Source organism: Pelophylax lessonae (genome assembly GCF_965119305.1).
Source record: "Pelophylax lessonae genome assembly, chromosome: 4".
In the NCBI taxonomy this organism is placed as follows: Eukaryota; Metazoa; Chordata; class Amphibia; order Anura; family Ranidae; genus Pelophylax; species Pelophylax lessonae.
The window spans coordinates 342459765-342477410 of record NC_138771.1 but is presented as its reverse complement, the minus strand read 5'-3'; the positions used below and the strand labels follow the sequence as shown (position 1 = coordinate 342477410).

At 41.9% G+C, this 17646-nt stretch overlaps 1 protein-coding gene across 2 annotated transcripts in view; it reads right to left on the bottom strand.

Annotated features, from left to right (window-relative positions):
* Positions 1 to 17646, bottom strand: part of DPYSL3 (dihydropyrimidinase like 3) — a 282052-nt gene that overhangs the window by 38113 nt on the left and 226293 nt on the right. For both annotated transcript variants that reach the window (XM_082252872.1, XM_082252873.1), the window contains exons 3-6: positions 13621 to 13805; positions 11676 to 11840; positions 8120 to 8181; positions 7733 to 7813 (exon numbers count right to left, since the gene is read on the bottom strand). In XM_082252872.1, the coding sequence (XP_082108998.1) occupies positions 7733 to 7813; positions 8120 to 8181; positions 11676 to 11840; positions 13621 to 13805 (493 nt within the window). The remainder of the gene's footprint in view (positions 1 to 7732; positions 7814 to 8119; positions 8182 to 11675; positions 11841 to 13620; positions 13806 to 17646) is intronic.

Here is a 17646-nt window from a genome sequence, read left to right as displayed (position 1 = left end):
GGAGGGCCATAGTTTGAAGACCCCTGGCTTAAACGCCTGTGCTTAAACTAATCACTTTCATACATAGTATATAAAACACCAAGGGGCCCATTTATTAAATACAAGAACAAAGAAAAACTTGCTTAAAAACAAGTAATTCAAATAAAGTTTTTTTTTCTTAAGGCAACGTTCACATGTGGGCGTAGCGGATCACGGGCAGAATCACCGCGATTCTGCCTGCGATCCGGAAATCATTGCAAATCGCGGGACGCCTGTGCTTTGCATTGATTTCCAGATCGCGGGCAGAATCGTGGTGATTCTGCCCACGATCCGCTACGCCCACATGTGATCGTAGCCTTAGAGTTTGAAAGGGTTAGATACCATGCTGCCTGTGTTACCATTTGACTCGTTTCCTCTCACTTCCTGTCCAGTGCCCATGGGTGTCAGTCAAAACAGGAAGTGAAGAGAAAGGTCCACTGTAGAGACACAAGAATGATCTACAATCTGACAGAAATTCGAACCCCTCCACACACTAAAAAAGGTTTTGGCTCGACTTGGGTTTTGACAATTTTAATTACGGAAACAGCAGTGACTAGAATTTCAGTCAGTAAACATTTTCCTTTTTTTTCTGTTTTTCTTTCCATACAGCTTTACACTTGGAGATGGCAATCTTTTTGTTGGACAATAATTCCAGCCTTCCACAGAAGATACATTGTCCCCTTTCTGGGGCACAGCAGCCTTTCCCCTCTCTGACTTCATCATCTTCATTTTGCATTCTTGACCTCTAAATAACATTTTGTATCAATTAAAAAGGAAACATGACAGAGAGCCAACAGATGCAGTTCAGAGGCCTGGAAAAGATTCTGGTTACGTTTCTACTGACACACAGGCGAATCAGCCAAAACATACTCCATCAGTACAACGGCTGGTTAGGAGACAGAATCAGGGCCCCATAGCAGAATTCTGGGACAGTATGGTCTCTCAACATGAACTTGAAAGCCTTTGCTTTAGGGAAAAGATTTCCTGAACAAAAATACCTTCTGCAGTATGAAACCATGCATTTGCTTGTGCTAAAAAAAAAAAAAAAACACTACAGTGAACCCTCGTTATATCGCGGTTCAGATTTCGCGGTCCCGGTATTTTGCGTTTTTTTTCTGTAAGACCTATTACTATTGTTTTATTAATTAAATCATTGTTAATTCAATATTTTTGTGTTTTCATTGCTCTGTCTCTCAGTATCTTTTGTGTGTTTAAATGTGTTTCTATTGTTTTAAAAGTGTGTTTAAAGACCTTAAAATGCTTTTAAAAGTACAGTGAAAGTTAAAAAACATGCCAAGGGTGTATTTAAAGCAGAGTTCCACCCTGAAAATTTATTTTTCACTTTCCACTTGCTCAAAATTACCTATAAAACAATTGGATCATTAAATTTTTTTTTTTCACTTACCTTGTTTTTAAAGAAAATATACTTACCTTCCTTCCTCTTCCTCCCTCTGTGGACATGGCCGCTGCCGTCACTAACTCCTTTCGTTGACTCCTGGGAGCTGAACGTCATCGCTCCCAGGAATCAATGCGCCTGCACCGGCCCCGCTAGTTAGTTCCGGCGCAGGCGCGTCATTCCCTGCTAAACAGCTTCTGGGCATGCCCAGTAGCTGTGCAGGGATGATGCGCCTGCACCAGAACTGACGAGCGGGGCCGGTGCAGGGCATTCTGGGACCGAAGAGGACACCAAAGAGGACGCCCTGGCTTCAGCTGCCCACACCTGAGATGGCAGCGCTGGACAAGAAATTTTCAAGGTAAGTATTACTTCTAAAAGGTAAGTGAACCCGGGTACAGTTCAGAGGCTATCATTGCTGAAATGCACTAGCCCTGACTGTCCCGGGGGTATTTTTATCATTTTTTTTTTTTTTTCAGGCCGGAACTCCGCTTTAAAATAGGGTATTTCTATTTTTCAGATTTTCACTTATTGCGAGTGGGTCTGGAACATAACCCCAGCGATGGAGGGGGGTTTACTGTATTGTGCTGTTTAATAGAAGTAAACAGCAGTCAAAAACTGGCCATACATGGTACAATGTTCTTATTCAATTTCCTTTAGATTTACCTTCAACTATGTAGTACAAGACCCTGCATGATTCCATACAAAATGAAAGTGTTTAGGTCTGACCTCATAATATATGGTTTTGGTAAATCTAAAGGAAAATTGTATAATGTATGGCGTGCCTTACAGTTTGCATAGTTGAAAGCTAAGTTCACCTTTGTTTTCTTTTTCTTAATTTCAGCTCCCCTATGTACCAATATAGAATTAATGTACTTATTTTGCAAAAATAAAACAGCTTTCCAACAATTCTACACATGCTTACCGCACTCTCTTCACTGCTCAATTACTTCTGCCTTATTTTTGGTCAGACTTTAGGCCATGACACAGGAAGGAGGTGACCAGCTGAGGGTAGATGATGCAGGGTGTGTGTTCTATCAGAATACCGCTACCTATTAGATTCTGCAACTGGAAGTGACGTTCGGACAAGAACAACAACCTACTGCGCATGCACCATGCGCTCCAATAGGTTTCCTAATGTGACAGAACACGAAGCAGAGGTGGACATCTTCTTACACCCACGCAAGTCTTGAATAAAATAAATTTTACGTTTATTTTAGCAGTAAACTGACCTTATATACTGAAATAGACTATTTCACAGTGACCAAGTAAAATAGTCTATTTCACTATATAATCAGTTTATCGCTGAGCAGTGCGGAGTGTACCAAGATGGCCGTTGCCACCTTCTACATGCAGGTTTCTCGCTCTACTTACTAGAATACAAAAATAATACAAATGTAATACTGTGATTCAGTGTATAAGCTGAGTTTACGTACAATACAATTACAATAAATGTAGAATTCAAGACTTGAGGGTGGGTGTAAGAAGATGTCCGCCTCTGCTTCATGTTATGTCACATTAGGAAACCTACTGGAACACATGGCGCAGGCGCAGTAAGTTGTTCTAGTCCATTCGTCACTTCCTGTTGCAGAATCTGATAGGTAGCGGTATTCTGATAGAACAGTGTGTGCTAATGAGATCAGCTGGTCAACTCCTTCGTGTGTAATGGCCTAAAGTCTGACAAGGAAGTGAGGCAGAAGTAATTGAGCATTGTTTAAACTGCTACGAAGAGAGTGAGGTAAGTATGTGTAGAATTAATAGAAAGCTTTTTGATTTTTACAAAATAAGTACAATAATGCTATATTGGTACATAGGGGGTTTGGAATTTAAAAAAAAAGAAAAGAAAAGAAAGGGTGAACTTGGCTCTTAGCCTTTAACCCTTGTTTATCCTGGTGACTATTGTCCCCCAGAGAGAGAGAGTGATGGAAAACCAAACTAGCACAGACACCCTAATCCAATCACCATAGAATGTGTCAAAGCAGATGTTAATGTGGTTGTAAAGCCACTTGTCATGTCCCTACAATCCACCCCGTTAGGTAACCGTATGTGCCCCACTGCATGTCCTTTATTTAAAAAAAGCAGATTTCTACCTTATTTCAGAGTGCATCCTGTCATTTCACATGGCAGGCTCTCTCCTCTCCCAGTCTGACAGGTACAGCGGGAGGGGCTGAGAACTCCCACTGACATCAGCCCGGGAGGAGAGGAAGAGAGAGGCAACTGGTCACGTGAGCGCCGGGAGGCGCTCTGAAATACGGTAGAGCAAGGAGCGGTGACTGTTAGACTCAGGTTCTCTGCTCTTCCCTCCAGTACTTACTGGAGCACTGGGCTGTGGAGGGAGCATGAGCGGCTGGTTCAGGCTCTCAGCAGATCACTGAGAGGCTGAGCCAGCTGTCGGTTCAGGCTTCTGGGTGGATTCTGACCATATGGTTTCACAGTCTGGACCAGCTGAAAACGGATGAACGAGCTGCACTCCTGTGATCCATAGGAGAAGTATAGCCAAAATAGCTTTCTCCCTTAACATGTCCCTTTTCCCTAAGATGTAGGAAAGCTGTTGCGTCTTGACCTGTAGGGTTTCCCCCCATTATATTGTCTCCCCAATATACAGGTCTTCGCATTCTTAATTAATGTCATTTTAACATCTCTAACTCAGCGACTTGGCAAAGATTAACAGGTTTAGCTGCATTATTTAAGATTCAACAGGTGTGGCGTGTGCAGACTCCCTACCTCACTAACTGTCGTCCTCCTCTTCCCTCAGGAGATATTTGCCAGTTAAAAAAAAAAAATGTCTGACATTCGGCCCGTGTGTATGTCGGTCTGTCGGACGTGCATGCTGGAAAACCAGCAGCTGATCGATTCCTGATCAGCGTTCAGCCAATGGCAGAGAGCTCTGATTAGTGTTCTGACAGGGGGACCGTCCCCCTGTCAGAAGACAACAGCTCAGCGGGGGAGATCGCTATACTAAATTTACATAGTTAGTAAAGTAACTCCAACCAGAGTTGACAGTTTTTTTTCGTTCAACCTACAGGTTGAACGGAAAAAAACTAATAGTGTGTATCAGGCTTTAAACTGGCCAAACACAGTTCAATTGTTTTTAATTTTTCTGCAAGCTGAATGGAAAAACTGAACAGACTCCTCCATCCACCCATTTGAAGTGCATGGAGGATTCCCCCCCCCGCTGTGCTTTTGTAGTCTGACAGCAAGGAGATTCCCGCTTTGTCAGAATATAAAGATCAGCACTGCAGCCATCGGCTCCAGCTGCTGATAGAGCGGATTTTATCCAACAGGTTGAACAGAAGTAGATCGATAGCTGTGGACACACACGGATTGAAATTTGGCTGGGCTCTGCTTTCTATGGTCACCTTCACCTTGCTCCATGTCACCTCTCCGGGCTGTCTCCAGCTCTAGCACTGCTCCCCTCACTATCTGCATTCACAGCAAAATAGGCTCCTGTTGCTATCAGTCAAACTTCTGTGAGGAAAGAGCAGGGTAATGGCTTACTGCCGATGTATGTGTCTATGGATGTACACAGCTCAACAAAGGACCCAATGGGGGCTAGCATGCTTTGTTGCTTCCTTAGAACCTGGCTTGCTACAGGAGGCGCCTTAAGGGCAGGAGCCTAAAATGCTAGAGGGGACTGCAAGAAAAGAGATGATGACGTCAGCTCTGACGAAACGCGTCGTGCACGATTACGTCACTTCCGCCCTACTGGAACGCAGATCCGGCCGCTGAACCGCACGGTGTCCCGGAAGTGGCCGCTAGCGAGGAACTCGCGGCCCCTACTGCTTGATTACCTACTGTCTTGATTATTTATGTGAGTACCTGACTTATTTTAAATTTAATAAAGCACTTTATATTACGGTACATCACTATATTGGCACTTCTTTCTCTCATCATCATCGTACATATCCAAGAGGAGTCTTCCATTACCTGGTCTAAAGTGGGGGTATCCCCTCCCCCCATCCCTCTACAGGAGCCATACTGACTACGCTGCAATAAGGCCCATTACCCCTGTAGGGGTACCTACCTTCGGTGAGTGCGGGAGGAATAAGAGGGGTGCACCTGCGTGTCTCTGCCCACCACCCACCCCTCTCCTTAAAGAGAGCACTCAACACACTCTATTTTTTCACTTGAATATTTATTGGTGATCAACTTTATATATTTTAGTCACGGATTAACTCAGCAATTTACTAATCGATGGACTGTTTGTTTTTGGTTCATTGCACGAGCACTTTTTAAAATTGTTTGTATTTATTATTGTTAATGCACTATGTTTTCAATCCTACTATAAGAACCACTGTTTTCATCTTCATAATTTGGATTTCAACCAGTATTATATAGTATATATATTATTTTTTGTGCACACTTGCACTTTACTACTTTAGATATACTCTTATCAACATATTTATTTAACTTGATATTTTAAAAGACACCTTATTAATTAGCACCTTTTCACGTAAAACAACCGCATTTATTGTAATTTTAGATCACTAGGCAGCGCCACTTTACCTCACCATACCTACATGCAAGAAAAGAGATGTTTCGTGTTTCTGTGCAGTTTCATTGCACAGAGCAGGTGTTACCTTTTTTTTTTTTTTACATTTTACTGGATGACAAGAAAATACACTTACAAGGTGCACAATCCACACCCCAACTACTTTATATACTGTAAATGTAATACATTTTATAAACAGATTGTTTAACAATGCTCGATGCTTGAATGGACACAATTCATAAAACAGGAAGACCTTTTTAATTTAAACAGTTCAGGGCCTCCCTATAGCAGTTTTACTGCTACAGGGCAGCACCTGTGCACGGATCACAGATATATACATGATCCGGCTCTTGCTGGTAGGGTGTGCGTGTGATCACAGCGGGAGCCCAATAGCGGGTACCGCAGACTCTATGTCCACCGGTACCTGTCATTGATCGAGGAGAGAAGCAGAATGGTGATCTGCCTATGTAAACAAGGCAGATTGCCGTACTGTCTGTAGGGAAGGTATGGCTCCTGTACTGCTGCAAAGCAGGAACATGGATCCATGCCTTTCCCTAGTAAAAGAACCTCTCACAGTTTAGAAAAACACAGGCTAGGCACACATTTAACCTTTTGATCGCCCTTGATGTTAAACCCTTCCCAGCCAGTGTCATTAGTACAGTGACAGTGCATATTACTTTTAACACTGATAACTGTATTATTGTCACTGGTCCCCAAAAAGTGTCCAAATTGTCTGGCGCAATATCGCAGTCCCACTGTAAGTCACTAATTGCCGCCAATACTAGTAAAAATAAAAGAATAAAAATATCCCATAGTTTGTAGACGCTGTAACTTTTGCACAAACCAATCAATATACACTTTGTGATTTTTTTTACCAAAAATATGTAGCAGAATACATATTGGCCTAAATCTTTAAATAAATTCGATTTTGAGGCTGGGTTCACACTTAATGTGGGTCACAGCAGGGGTCCAGTGTGTCCCTGTTCTCCTGCCTGGATTCAGACCTGAAACGGAGCCAAAGATGTACAGGACCCCTGTGCAAGCCGCCCATTGAGAGCCGGGCACACTCTCCTGTCATGCGAATTGGATGCCTTAAAATGTTTTTATTGGATATATTTTATAACAGAAAGTAAAAATATTGTTTTTTTAATCAAAATTGTTGTATTTATGGAAAAAAAAGGACATCAACTTTAATAAGGCTTACCAATAGGTACTGTAAATATCTCCTAAACATGCAACTTTTAGGAAATATTTACTTTTAATGCAGCTGATGACATCATCGGCGCATGCGCTCTGCCGTGCCGTTCCTTCAGAGCCCTGTGCCATGAACGACAGCTCCCGCGCGCAAGCGTGGGAGTGATGTCATCGCGCCTCCGGCCAATCAGATGGCCGGAGGACACGAACCAGGAAGCAGAACATGTTGGCCGTGTCACCGATGAGCGAGCAGCACTGCAGGGGCTTCGTTCTAAGATAATTATTTCATAATGAGCTAATATAATTATTATTATACAGGATTTATATAGCGCCGACAGTTTGCGCAGCGCTTTACAATATGAGGGAAGACAATACAGTTACAATACAATTCAATACAGGAGGATTTATAGGGCCCTGCTTGTTAGAGCTTACAATCTAGTATTAGTATGCGATGCATACTAGCTTATTATGCCTTTGTCTTACAGGGTTTTTTTTGGGGGGGGGGGGGGGGTTTACAACCTCTTTAATCAACTCCACTAACTGTAAAACATCATTCTCTTTGCTGGTGTATCAAAAACCACCTACAACCACCTTACACACACACAAACACTTTATAAAGTTATTTTCTATTTTACCTGGGCGATGATATCTCCATTCTCAGCATGAACCTGAGCAATCGCACCCAGTCCTCCCAGGAAAGTGAAGATCTCATAGAGCTAAAAGAGAAAACCATTGAACATCAACGTTAGCACATCAGCCTTGAACCTACAATCCTCGTGTTTCGTAAAACAAATCCCCTAAACCCCCCCGGTCCTTGTGAGACAGCTGTGCTGCTCATGTTTGAATAAATGATATTTCACAGAAACGGCACAAGTCTTATATTATTGGATAAAAACTTGTAAACACATTGTAATTCATCAGAACATGGCCTCGCTTCAAGCAGAGACAGACCTGAAAGGCAAAAAACAGTTCATTCCATTTGGACTTTTGCCCAGAAGCAAAGGAAATATAAGATAATTTACCTCAGTGTTGGACATCTGATAAAAATCTTTATAGGCCATGTAAACCATGAAGGAGTTAACACCTGGGAAAAGAAATAAAATGGAAAAGTCAGTGAGGAAATTTTCCTCTGTTCAGAAGCAGGGACATGTGATAATTATTACACTCTTGTCTTGTGGAATGAGAGGATTTGGCCAGAAGAAGTTCAAAATGGAGGGATAGGTCTTGTTTGGCATCATGACTGAACATTGCTCTCTATAAAAACAGTGCTAAGGAAACGCAGCCGAGGTAGGAGAGATATAACAGATTTAATGTTCTGGTAGAAAAACACTAATAAATAAACATGGTGCAGAAATGTCCTCCATAAAAGCCAGCTTAAAATAACACATTTATGACAGAACATATAAGTCATTTTCACCTCCTTAGCTACAAGGCCTATATGCTTGGAAACAGAAATGCTGGGCACCATGACAAGGAAAAACACAGGTTCATTCATCCAGAGCAGACTGGTACTGCGACCAAGTGGTTTGTCCTAATATTATAAACTTGGAAATAGCTTCTGGGATGGCAGAGCCAAACAACTGGGAATACGTATTAGAACATCTGAGTAGTGCAATGTCTGGCCCTCTAATCCCCCGCAAATAATCCCAGAAGCAGTGCCTGGAAAAGCAAGGACATATTTACAGCAGGTACTACTGGTGAACCTTATTTTTTCTTCAAAAAGGAAAAAAAAAATGACTTCAGATAAACTACTTTCTGTAAGCAAAACATCTTCGTGAGCGCTATGGGGCCTATCTGAACAGGATGCGTAGGACATATGGAGAAGAAACTATGGCTTAGCATCCGATCCTGCCCATTGTCTGGCTGCACAACAATAACTCTTATGTAATCCTTAGGGTATAATTAGAAGAACGCTAATGTTCACATACAGGAATTCATTTATAAACACATTAATGCTCCATTCACACTTATACGACTCCAAAGTTGGGCAGACTTTAGAGGGCAACTTTGGTGCAAATTTGGATGGGGGCACCTCGGATACGACTTTGGCTTTGAGCAGTGATATTGGAGAACTGTTGCACTGTATAACATTCAGGAACGACTTTCACGCAACTTTTGAGCGTTAACATTGAAGTCTATGGCCCTCAAGTTGCATGAAAGTCAGACCAAAGAAGTGCATGAACTACTTTAACCACTTAAGCCCCGGAAGATTTTACCCCCTTCCTGACCAGGGGGTATTTTGCGATTCGGCACTGCGTGACTTTACCGGACAATTGCGCGGTCGTGCAACGCTGTACCTAAACGAATTTGACGTCCTTTTTTCCCACAAATATAACTTTCTTTTGGTGGTATTTGATCACCTGTGCGATTTTTTGATCATGCGCTATAATCAAAAAAAGAGCGTCAATTTTGCAAAAATAACAATATTTTTCACATTTTTTGAAATTCCCCCCCAAAAAAATGTAAAAATCTAAATTTTTTAAAATTTTTGGCCAATTTGTTTTCTGCTACCTATGTTTGGTAAAAAAAAATCACAATAAGCGTATTTTGATTGGTTTGCGCAAAAGTTATTGCGTTTACTAACTAAGGAAAAGATTTTTGTCATTTTTGTTGTTTTTTTTTTTTCTTCAACGAGTAATGGCGGCGATCTGCGACATTGCGGCAGACAGATCGGACCCTTGACTGACATTTTTTACACTTTTGGGGGTACCAGTGACATTACTACAGTAATCAGTGCAATACATATGCACTGTTACTGTAAAAATGACACTGGCAGGGAAGGGGTTAACTTTATTGGGGAAGGAGGGGTTAAGTGTGTCCCTAGGGGCGTGCTTCTAACTGTGCAGGGATGTGGCTGTGTGTGTGTAACAGCACAGATCAACGGACCTACATAGCAGGACCATTAGATCAGTGCTTTTACACAGGGGAGACTGACAGGCGGCTTTGTTTACATTAGCCGCCTGCCTTTCTCCCTTCACAGCAGACGATCGCAAGTGACCGGCGGACATCGGGTCCGCCGGTCACGCGCATGGAGGTGTCCGTGAACGAGCCGAGGCGGGAGCGCGCCTCCGGCGGCGCGCGCTCGCCCGCTATTGGCTCCCAGGCTAGTGACGTACCCATACGTCACTTTGCCTGGCCGGGGCTGACCGCCGCAGTATATGTACTTGCGGCGGTCGGCAACCGGTTAAAGTCACTGCAACCTTAAGTCACACATATATAATTGGTTATCATTGGAAAACATGGGGAACAACTTGTCATGAGAATTTGAGTTGTATGACAAGTTGCACAAGTGTTAGGGGAGCCTAAATGAACCTATTTGTCACTTTTACCAGTTTGGTGTATAAGCATGTAGCATGATGTTTGTCACAGTTATTTGTATAATGGAAAATGAAGAGTCAGAAGGCTTTATAAAAGTTTTTCTATGGAGATACTTTTTCAGTAAGGTTTCTGTGACAGACCCAACTGGGACAGGGGCTTTTGGAGGGGACTGCAGAGTAGCCTATTGCCTACTGACTATGGACCCTGGCTTTTGAGGGGGCTCTATTCCTTGGGAGGTGTGTACCTGGGGGACCTTTAGTGTGGTTTTGATTCAGATTCAGGTCCATGTCTCCCCAAAAACACACAGACTCTAGGAACCTAGGACCTGGATACAGATTTGGGGCCTCTGTGCCCAAACCAGCATTGATTGCTTCATCCCCCCCCAACTCAGAGATTCAGGAGGCAGATGAGCATGAGTACGCTATAGTAGGCCCATGTGAACAAGGCCTTAAACTTCATTAAAAAATAAATAAATAAATAAAATCAGCTTTAAATTCATGTGTTTTCAACACAAGACAAAGGATTCTCTAAGCAAAAACCTTTAGCTATAAAGACAGCACAGCAGACATGCTTCCTTGAGGCATGACTGATCCACTTAAAACTCCAGTCCAATAAGGAATAAATTACTGTTAATTTATCAAAGAAGCAAACTGGCAGATTTAAAGTCTTAGAAAACCAAAACTTTTTTTTAGTATTGGCTATAATAGAGAAGGGTACAATGAATCTATGCACTTAGGAGATTCGCCCTCTCTATGTGTCCCAGTAACCAGTGTCAGTGGGACAGAAAGCTATATTCTATACATATATATATATATATATATACACACATACATATACACAGTATATATATATATATATATATATATATATATATATATATATATATATATATATATATATATATATATATCATAGCTACCCTACAAAAAAGGAAATATTTTATAAAATGTTATATTACAAATAGCTGGGATAGAGGGGTAGGAACCATGTAAAGAGTTTGGGAGGAAAATGAAAGGATCGAAATGCGGTGTAGAGGAAAGAGGTTGCAAACCAAGTGAGGTCAAGTAGGCTAAAAATTAGCATGGCTTCACTGTAACAGCTGGACTGGAATGTCCCCGAAACCTGTATGCTTTTATATTCAAAATGTCAAGGACTGGAAGGATAGAAAAAGTTTGACCAAGTAAAAGAATAAATGCAGTTGTATAATGCATATATAGTAAAACACACAGCAGTGTAAAAGTACAATACGCAGTACAACACCTTTTTGCTTGATAAGGGTTTCCACTTCTTGCCTGACACTGTCATTCCAATGCGTGATGTCAACGTGCAGAGAGTAGTCACAGCAGGCTTTCCCATCAGCCCACTCTCTCCACTTCTCAAAGGCTTCAATCAGGCTGGACTCGGGCTCTGGGACCACATGGTCAACTATGAATAAAGCAAGCATAAATAAACCTCAAATGCACTTTGACGGCAAATTAAAATGGATCTATTAGAAAACAGCTAAAACAGCTGAAAAACATACAGGATTACCGTTTAACCTGTCAAATAATTAGCAATTCTATAAAGCTTATACAAACTTAACCTTCATTTTTACTTAACCACTTAAGCCCCAGAAGATTTTATCCCCTTCCTGACCAGGGCCTATTTTGTGATTCGGCACTGCGTGACTTTAACGGACAATTGCGCAGTCGTGCGACACTGTACCTAAACGAATTTGACGTCCTTTTTTTCCCACAAACAGAGCTTTTTTTTGTTGGTATTTGATCACCTGTGCGATTTTTTGATCATGCGCTATAAACAAAAAAGAGCGTCAATTTTGCAAAAATAGCAATATTTTTCACATTTTTTTAATGAAATTCCCAAAAAAAATTTAAAAATCTAAATTTTTTAACATTTTCGGCCAATTTGTTTTATGCTACATATGTTTGGTAAAAAAAAAAAAAGTCGCAAAAAGCGTATTTTGATAGGTTTACGCAAAAGTTATCGTGTTTACTAACAAAGGGAAAGATTTTTGTAATTTTTTTTTTTTTTTAACACGTAATGGCGGCGATCTGCAATTTTTTTTGCGGTACTGCAACATTGAGGCGGACAGATCGGACCCTTGACTGACATTTTTGACACTTTTGGGGTTACCAGTGACATTTCTACAGTAATCAGTGCTATACATATGCACTGTTACTGTAAAAATACACTGGCAGTGAAGGGGTTAACTTTTTTTGAGAGGGAGGGGTGGTGTGTGTCCCTAGGGGCGTGATTCTAACTGTGATTGGCTGTGGCTTGAGCTGTAGGAACAGTGATCAACGGTCCTAAATAGTAGAACCGTATAATCACTGTTTCTACACAGGGGAGAATGACAGGCGGCTTGTTTATATCAGCCGCCGGACTTTCTCCCTCTGCAGCGACATCGGGTCCGCCGGTCACACGCGCGGGGGGGGGGGGGGTCCGTGACCACGCGGATCACGTAGATCTACGTCACTCTGCCTGTGAGGGGCTGACTGCCGACGTAAATAGTCGTGCGGCAGTCGGCAAGTGGTTAAAGCGTTGTATACCCCGCTTTGTTATTTTTATCTACAGGTAAGCCTAGAATAGGGCTTACCTTAGGTAAAATGAATATCTTCTAAACGTACACTGTTTAGGAGATATTCACCCTGCATGCAGCCGCTGACATCAGCGGTGCATGCGCTCTGAAGGTCCGGCATGTCGTGCTGGAATTTCAGAGCTTCTTGCCGGAACCTAGGGCTCCCGTGTGCATGCAGGTGAGTGACGTCATCGCGGCTCCGGTCACTCACAGCGCCGGAGCCCACGAACCCGGAAGAAACACTGGGGGAAACATGTCAGGTCCCTAAGCGGTGACTGGGTGCCGCTAAAGGGGCTTTGCTCTAAGGTAAGTACTTCATAATGTGCTAGTATGCGATGCTAGTTTGTTTAAAGGTATACAACCGCTTTAATGGTCTCTATATGTGTATACATTAGTTGATTATATTCTTATTATGAAATTCTGCTATACAGTAAGTCTTTACTTTGTTAGTGATACTATGCCTAAGAAATGAGAATAGGAAAGCAAAAGACAACCTCTGCAATTCAAATTCGACAACTGTGGCTAATGTACTGTATATATTATAAATAATTTTATGAAAGCTGGAAATCTAGCCATGGTCACTACTGAATGCATACATTTTTTCCCTCAGTCATTTTTATTACTTACTTATCAATGTGGTTCCCCCAGCGAGAGCAGCTTTAGTCCCTTGGAAGAAATCATCGATTGTCGTCATCCCTCTATAGGGCATCTGTAGGTGAGTGTGTGTGTCAATGCCTCCTGGGATCACCATCTTCCCATTAGCTTCAATGGTTTTCACACCCCCTGGTACTATCAAGTTGTCTCCAATCTGCCTGGATAAACAATTATAAGTGCAGTTAGTGTGGCTGAACAAAAGATGAAGACATGGTACATTCTGACACATCATCTAAGCATTTTAACACCATCTTGTTACTCTTATAAAGTGTCACTGTCAACTGTACATAGAAATGTGCCCATTTTTATTTCTGAGCTTATATTTATTCAATCAGGTTACTAAGATAGTTAAAGAATATGTAAACCCAACATTTCATATTCCCGATATGTGCCTGCTGTACCATGTATCCTTTTCCCTTTGTATTGCTTCCATTGTGAGAAATCCCTAGTGTTTCTGCCAGTCCCTCTGCTTTCCTATTAAAAACTGACCACACTAAGCAGGACAGCACGGTATGGTCAGTTCTCTAGCTATGCTGGGAACTCAGCCTGCTCTGTTCCATTGTCCTGACACAGCCCCCCTGCACAGCCTTTCACTGGAAAGCTAAGTGTCCTGCTGTTTCTCCACCCCCAGCTCTTATGCAGCTGAGAACAGGGAACAGGGAACAGGAGTAGTGCTATCTACTAAGCCACTTATAGCGACCCATTCCTGCACCCTCCGCAGCCTGTCATTGCAGTGAGCACTGGAGTGGCAGTGCAGCAGAGCAAAGCTCACCAGCTCTCTGCTAACGGAAGACTGAGAACCAAGCGATCAGCAGTCTTTTATCGCTCAGTTCTTGATCTTAGATGCAACATCAGACTGGTCCTGCATCCGCCTAGATGAGTAAACGCGTTTGCTTTTTTTTAAATCCTGAACTTATTGAGGCTAAACTTTAGACCAATATAAATGACAACTTAATTCAGACGGGCTTCTGGTGCCTCAGATGCATGTTAAAACATTGAAAAAAATAAAAAAACAACTATAAAAGATTGGCTGTCTTGAAACAAATGTCACACAACACGATGCAAATCAATGTTCTTTGCTGCCCTGTAAGATTTAACTCATATTTCCGCCACTGTATTTGAAAAGCGTTAAACCCAAGTTAAAGTCTGCTTTTTTTATTACTGTAATGCACTTAGCTTGTATAAACAGTACTAGATGTGGCCTTTTTTTATATTTTTATGTGCTATTGTGCTGCTGATAGAGTTGAAATAATCTGTGCTGGCAGCAATTTTAAGATCAAGACCGATTCTAGCACAGTGGTCCTGATCTCCAGCAGTCCGGCACATCCACTGCACAATATTTCAATGTAAAGCTGTTACGCTCTGTATTGAACAGCAGTACAGATCTCCATTTTTGTACTTTAACATAAAAACCTTTGAGGAGTCTATTGAGGGAAACAGGAATTTTAGAAACAGCTGGGTTATAGTGCCATCTACAGCACATTAGGACACTGGCAAACAGCCAAATTGTACAACAGCCCCATCCATATATCCCCTCCTCCACACAACATGCCTCAGTTTTGTAAAAAAAAGTGGTACCAAGAGCAAGAACAAAAACACAAAGGAGTGGGACCTGTTTCCCTCAATGGACTCTAAGAAAAAGATGTTATGGTATGATAATGTATAATAATAATCTTATTTTCTTTCTTTCCAATGATGGACAGAAGAACTTATGCCTCGTACACACGCATCGATTATTGGCCGGCAATTTTAGGCCAACGTCCGATCGGCCGATTTTCGGCTTGTTAGTATGATGCTTCCGACAACCGACTCCGACTTTTCGGCCAAAAAAAATCTGGTGTGCAGGCTATAAAATTGTTGTTGACCGTCAACACAACGGCCGATTTTCCGTCAGTCAGTACAGATTTCGGCAGACAAAAATCTGATGAGCAAGACTGGGCATGCTCAGAGAAGAAAAAACACACGGAAAGTCAACCAGCACATGACATCACTTCTGAAGTTGTTTTTTGTTGGCCGAGAAAATTCGTGTGCAGTCTGGACAAAAGTCGGACGATCGGTCGGCCGATAATCGTTGCGTGTGTACGAGGCATTAGAAACAGTCCAAAAACAGTCCAATTGAGTAGTGGGCAACAGCCCATAAAGTGAACTGGGAACTGTCTGCAACTCTAATCTACCTGAAGGACCAATGCCCCCTGCTAGACAAGGGAACTGCCATTAACCAAGGAAAGGCCCCAGAGGATCAACCTGATGTTTATAACCAGGACAGAGGAGATTACTGCCATGATGAATAACTCCACCCAAAAGGAAACTGGGCCGGAACCAGCAAGAAACTGCAAAACAAAAACCCATTAAAGTAGATAGAAAATCATAAATAACTGCTAAGGAGGAAAAAGACCAACAACATGATGTGGTCAGTGGAAAAAAAAAACACTAGGATAACTCAGGAGAACAGGTGCCCAGAGTAGACCTTAGATAAAAACAGGACTGCAAGGAAAGACCAGCCAGTATTGAAGTGTTACTAAACCCAGGACCCTGTATTCACTATATATGGTCTCCCGCAGTACACAGAACATGGAAATGCAATTATTTTAGTAAATATAAACTGCTAAATACCTTTTCTCATCAGCAGTTTATAGCAGTCTTGTGACTTCTATCAGTGTCTGCTTAAAGCTAGTAGGAGGAGTTTTCATTCTCCCCTGACCATCTGTCTGGACAGTGCTGATTGGCCCTGTGCTGATCACATGCACTCTCCCGAGAAAAAAAAAACTCTCTAGCAATACACACCAAACTGAGCATGCGTGGCGTCATTCCATAGACTCTGTAAATATCAGGTTATTTTTTGGAGTCAGTGGAAGAAGATACTCAGCAAAGACAGGATCAAACAGCCTTAGGAAGATACCCCTTAGGATCCACAGTGACTATAACAAGCATGCTTTACTGCATATACACACTGATTTTACTGTTGTGGGTTTAGTAACCCTTTAAAGTGATGGCCTCAGCCATACACTCCTAAGGCTACGTTCACATGTGGGCGTAGCGGATCGCGAGCAGAATCACCGCGATTCTCCCCGCGATCCAGAAATCGTCTGTGCGATGCCCGTGATTTGCAATGGCACCCCAAACGCTGTGCGATGTTGCCGCGATTTCCGTCTGCCGAATCGCGGTAAAATCGCGCAAACAGAATCCCAGGACGCATGACACACAAAAAAAGCTCTTGTACCTTTTTTGGACGTCATGCATCCCGCAATTCTGTTTAAGAAGAATAAGGTTGCCGCAAGCGAGATATCCAAATGTGAGAAAACATCATCACATTATATCCCAAAAGGATAGTTGAGTGATCCCTAAAGCTTGTAGAGAACTCAAAGCGGTAATAAATCCATAAATAAAAAAAAATAAAATTTCAATTAAAAAATGCCACTCATTCGTCTTCTTTCATTATTTTTTTTTTCCTTAATTTTCTCCCAGTGATCCAGCCAGCAAGTCTGTTCTTTTTAAACTTACTTTAACAGACCAAGCTATCCAGACAAAGTAGCAACTAGAGGGCTGAGACAAACCATTTAAAACTGATAGGGGTGCTTACAATAGTCAGCTTGTATTCATTTATGTAAAACCTTTATCCTAACTGCTTAAAAGTGTTAGCTGGAGTTCATATTCAAATTGTTGGTCAAGTCCATCTAAATCTGCTAGTCTAACACTACCCTTCCCAAGACTGGCAATGCTGCTGTCCAAAAAGGTATTTGCTTTGATACATCATCCAGAATGCAGACACTCTAAGACAGAAAGTGTGATACTGGCTGAACTAGCAGGTGAAATAAAGGGAAAAAAGTAATGCAGTCACCACATCTAAGAATTTCTAATCTGTAATATATTACATTTTTGTTTTTGGATTTAATACCTCTTTAAGACAACCAACCTGACTAAAAAAATAGGGTAAGGTGCACACGAGGTATCTCTACAAAAGGTAGACAGAGATGAAAATCATACTGTAGCCCCAGTGGA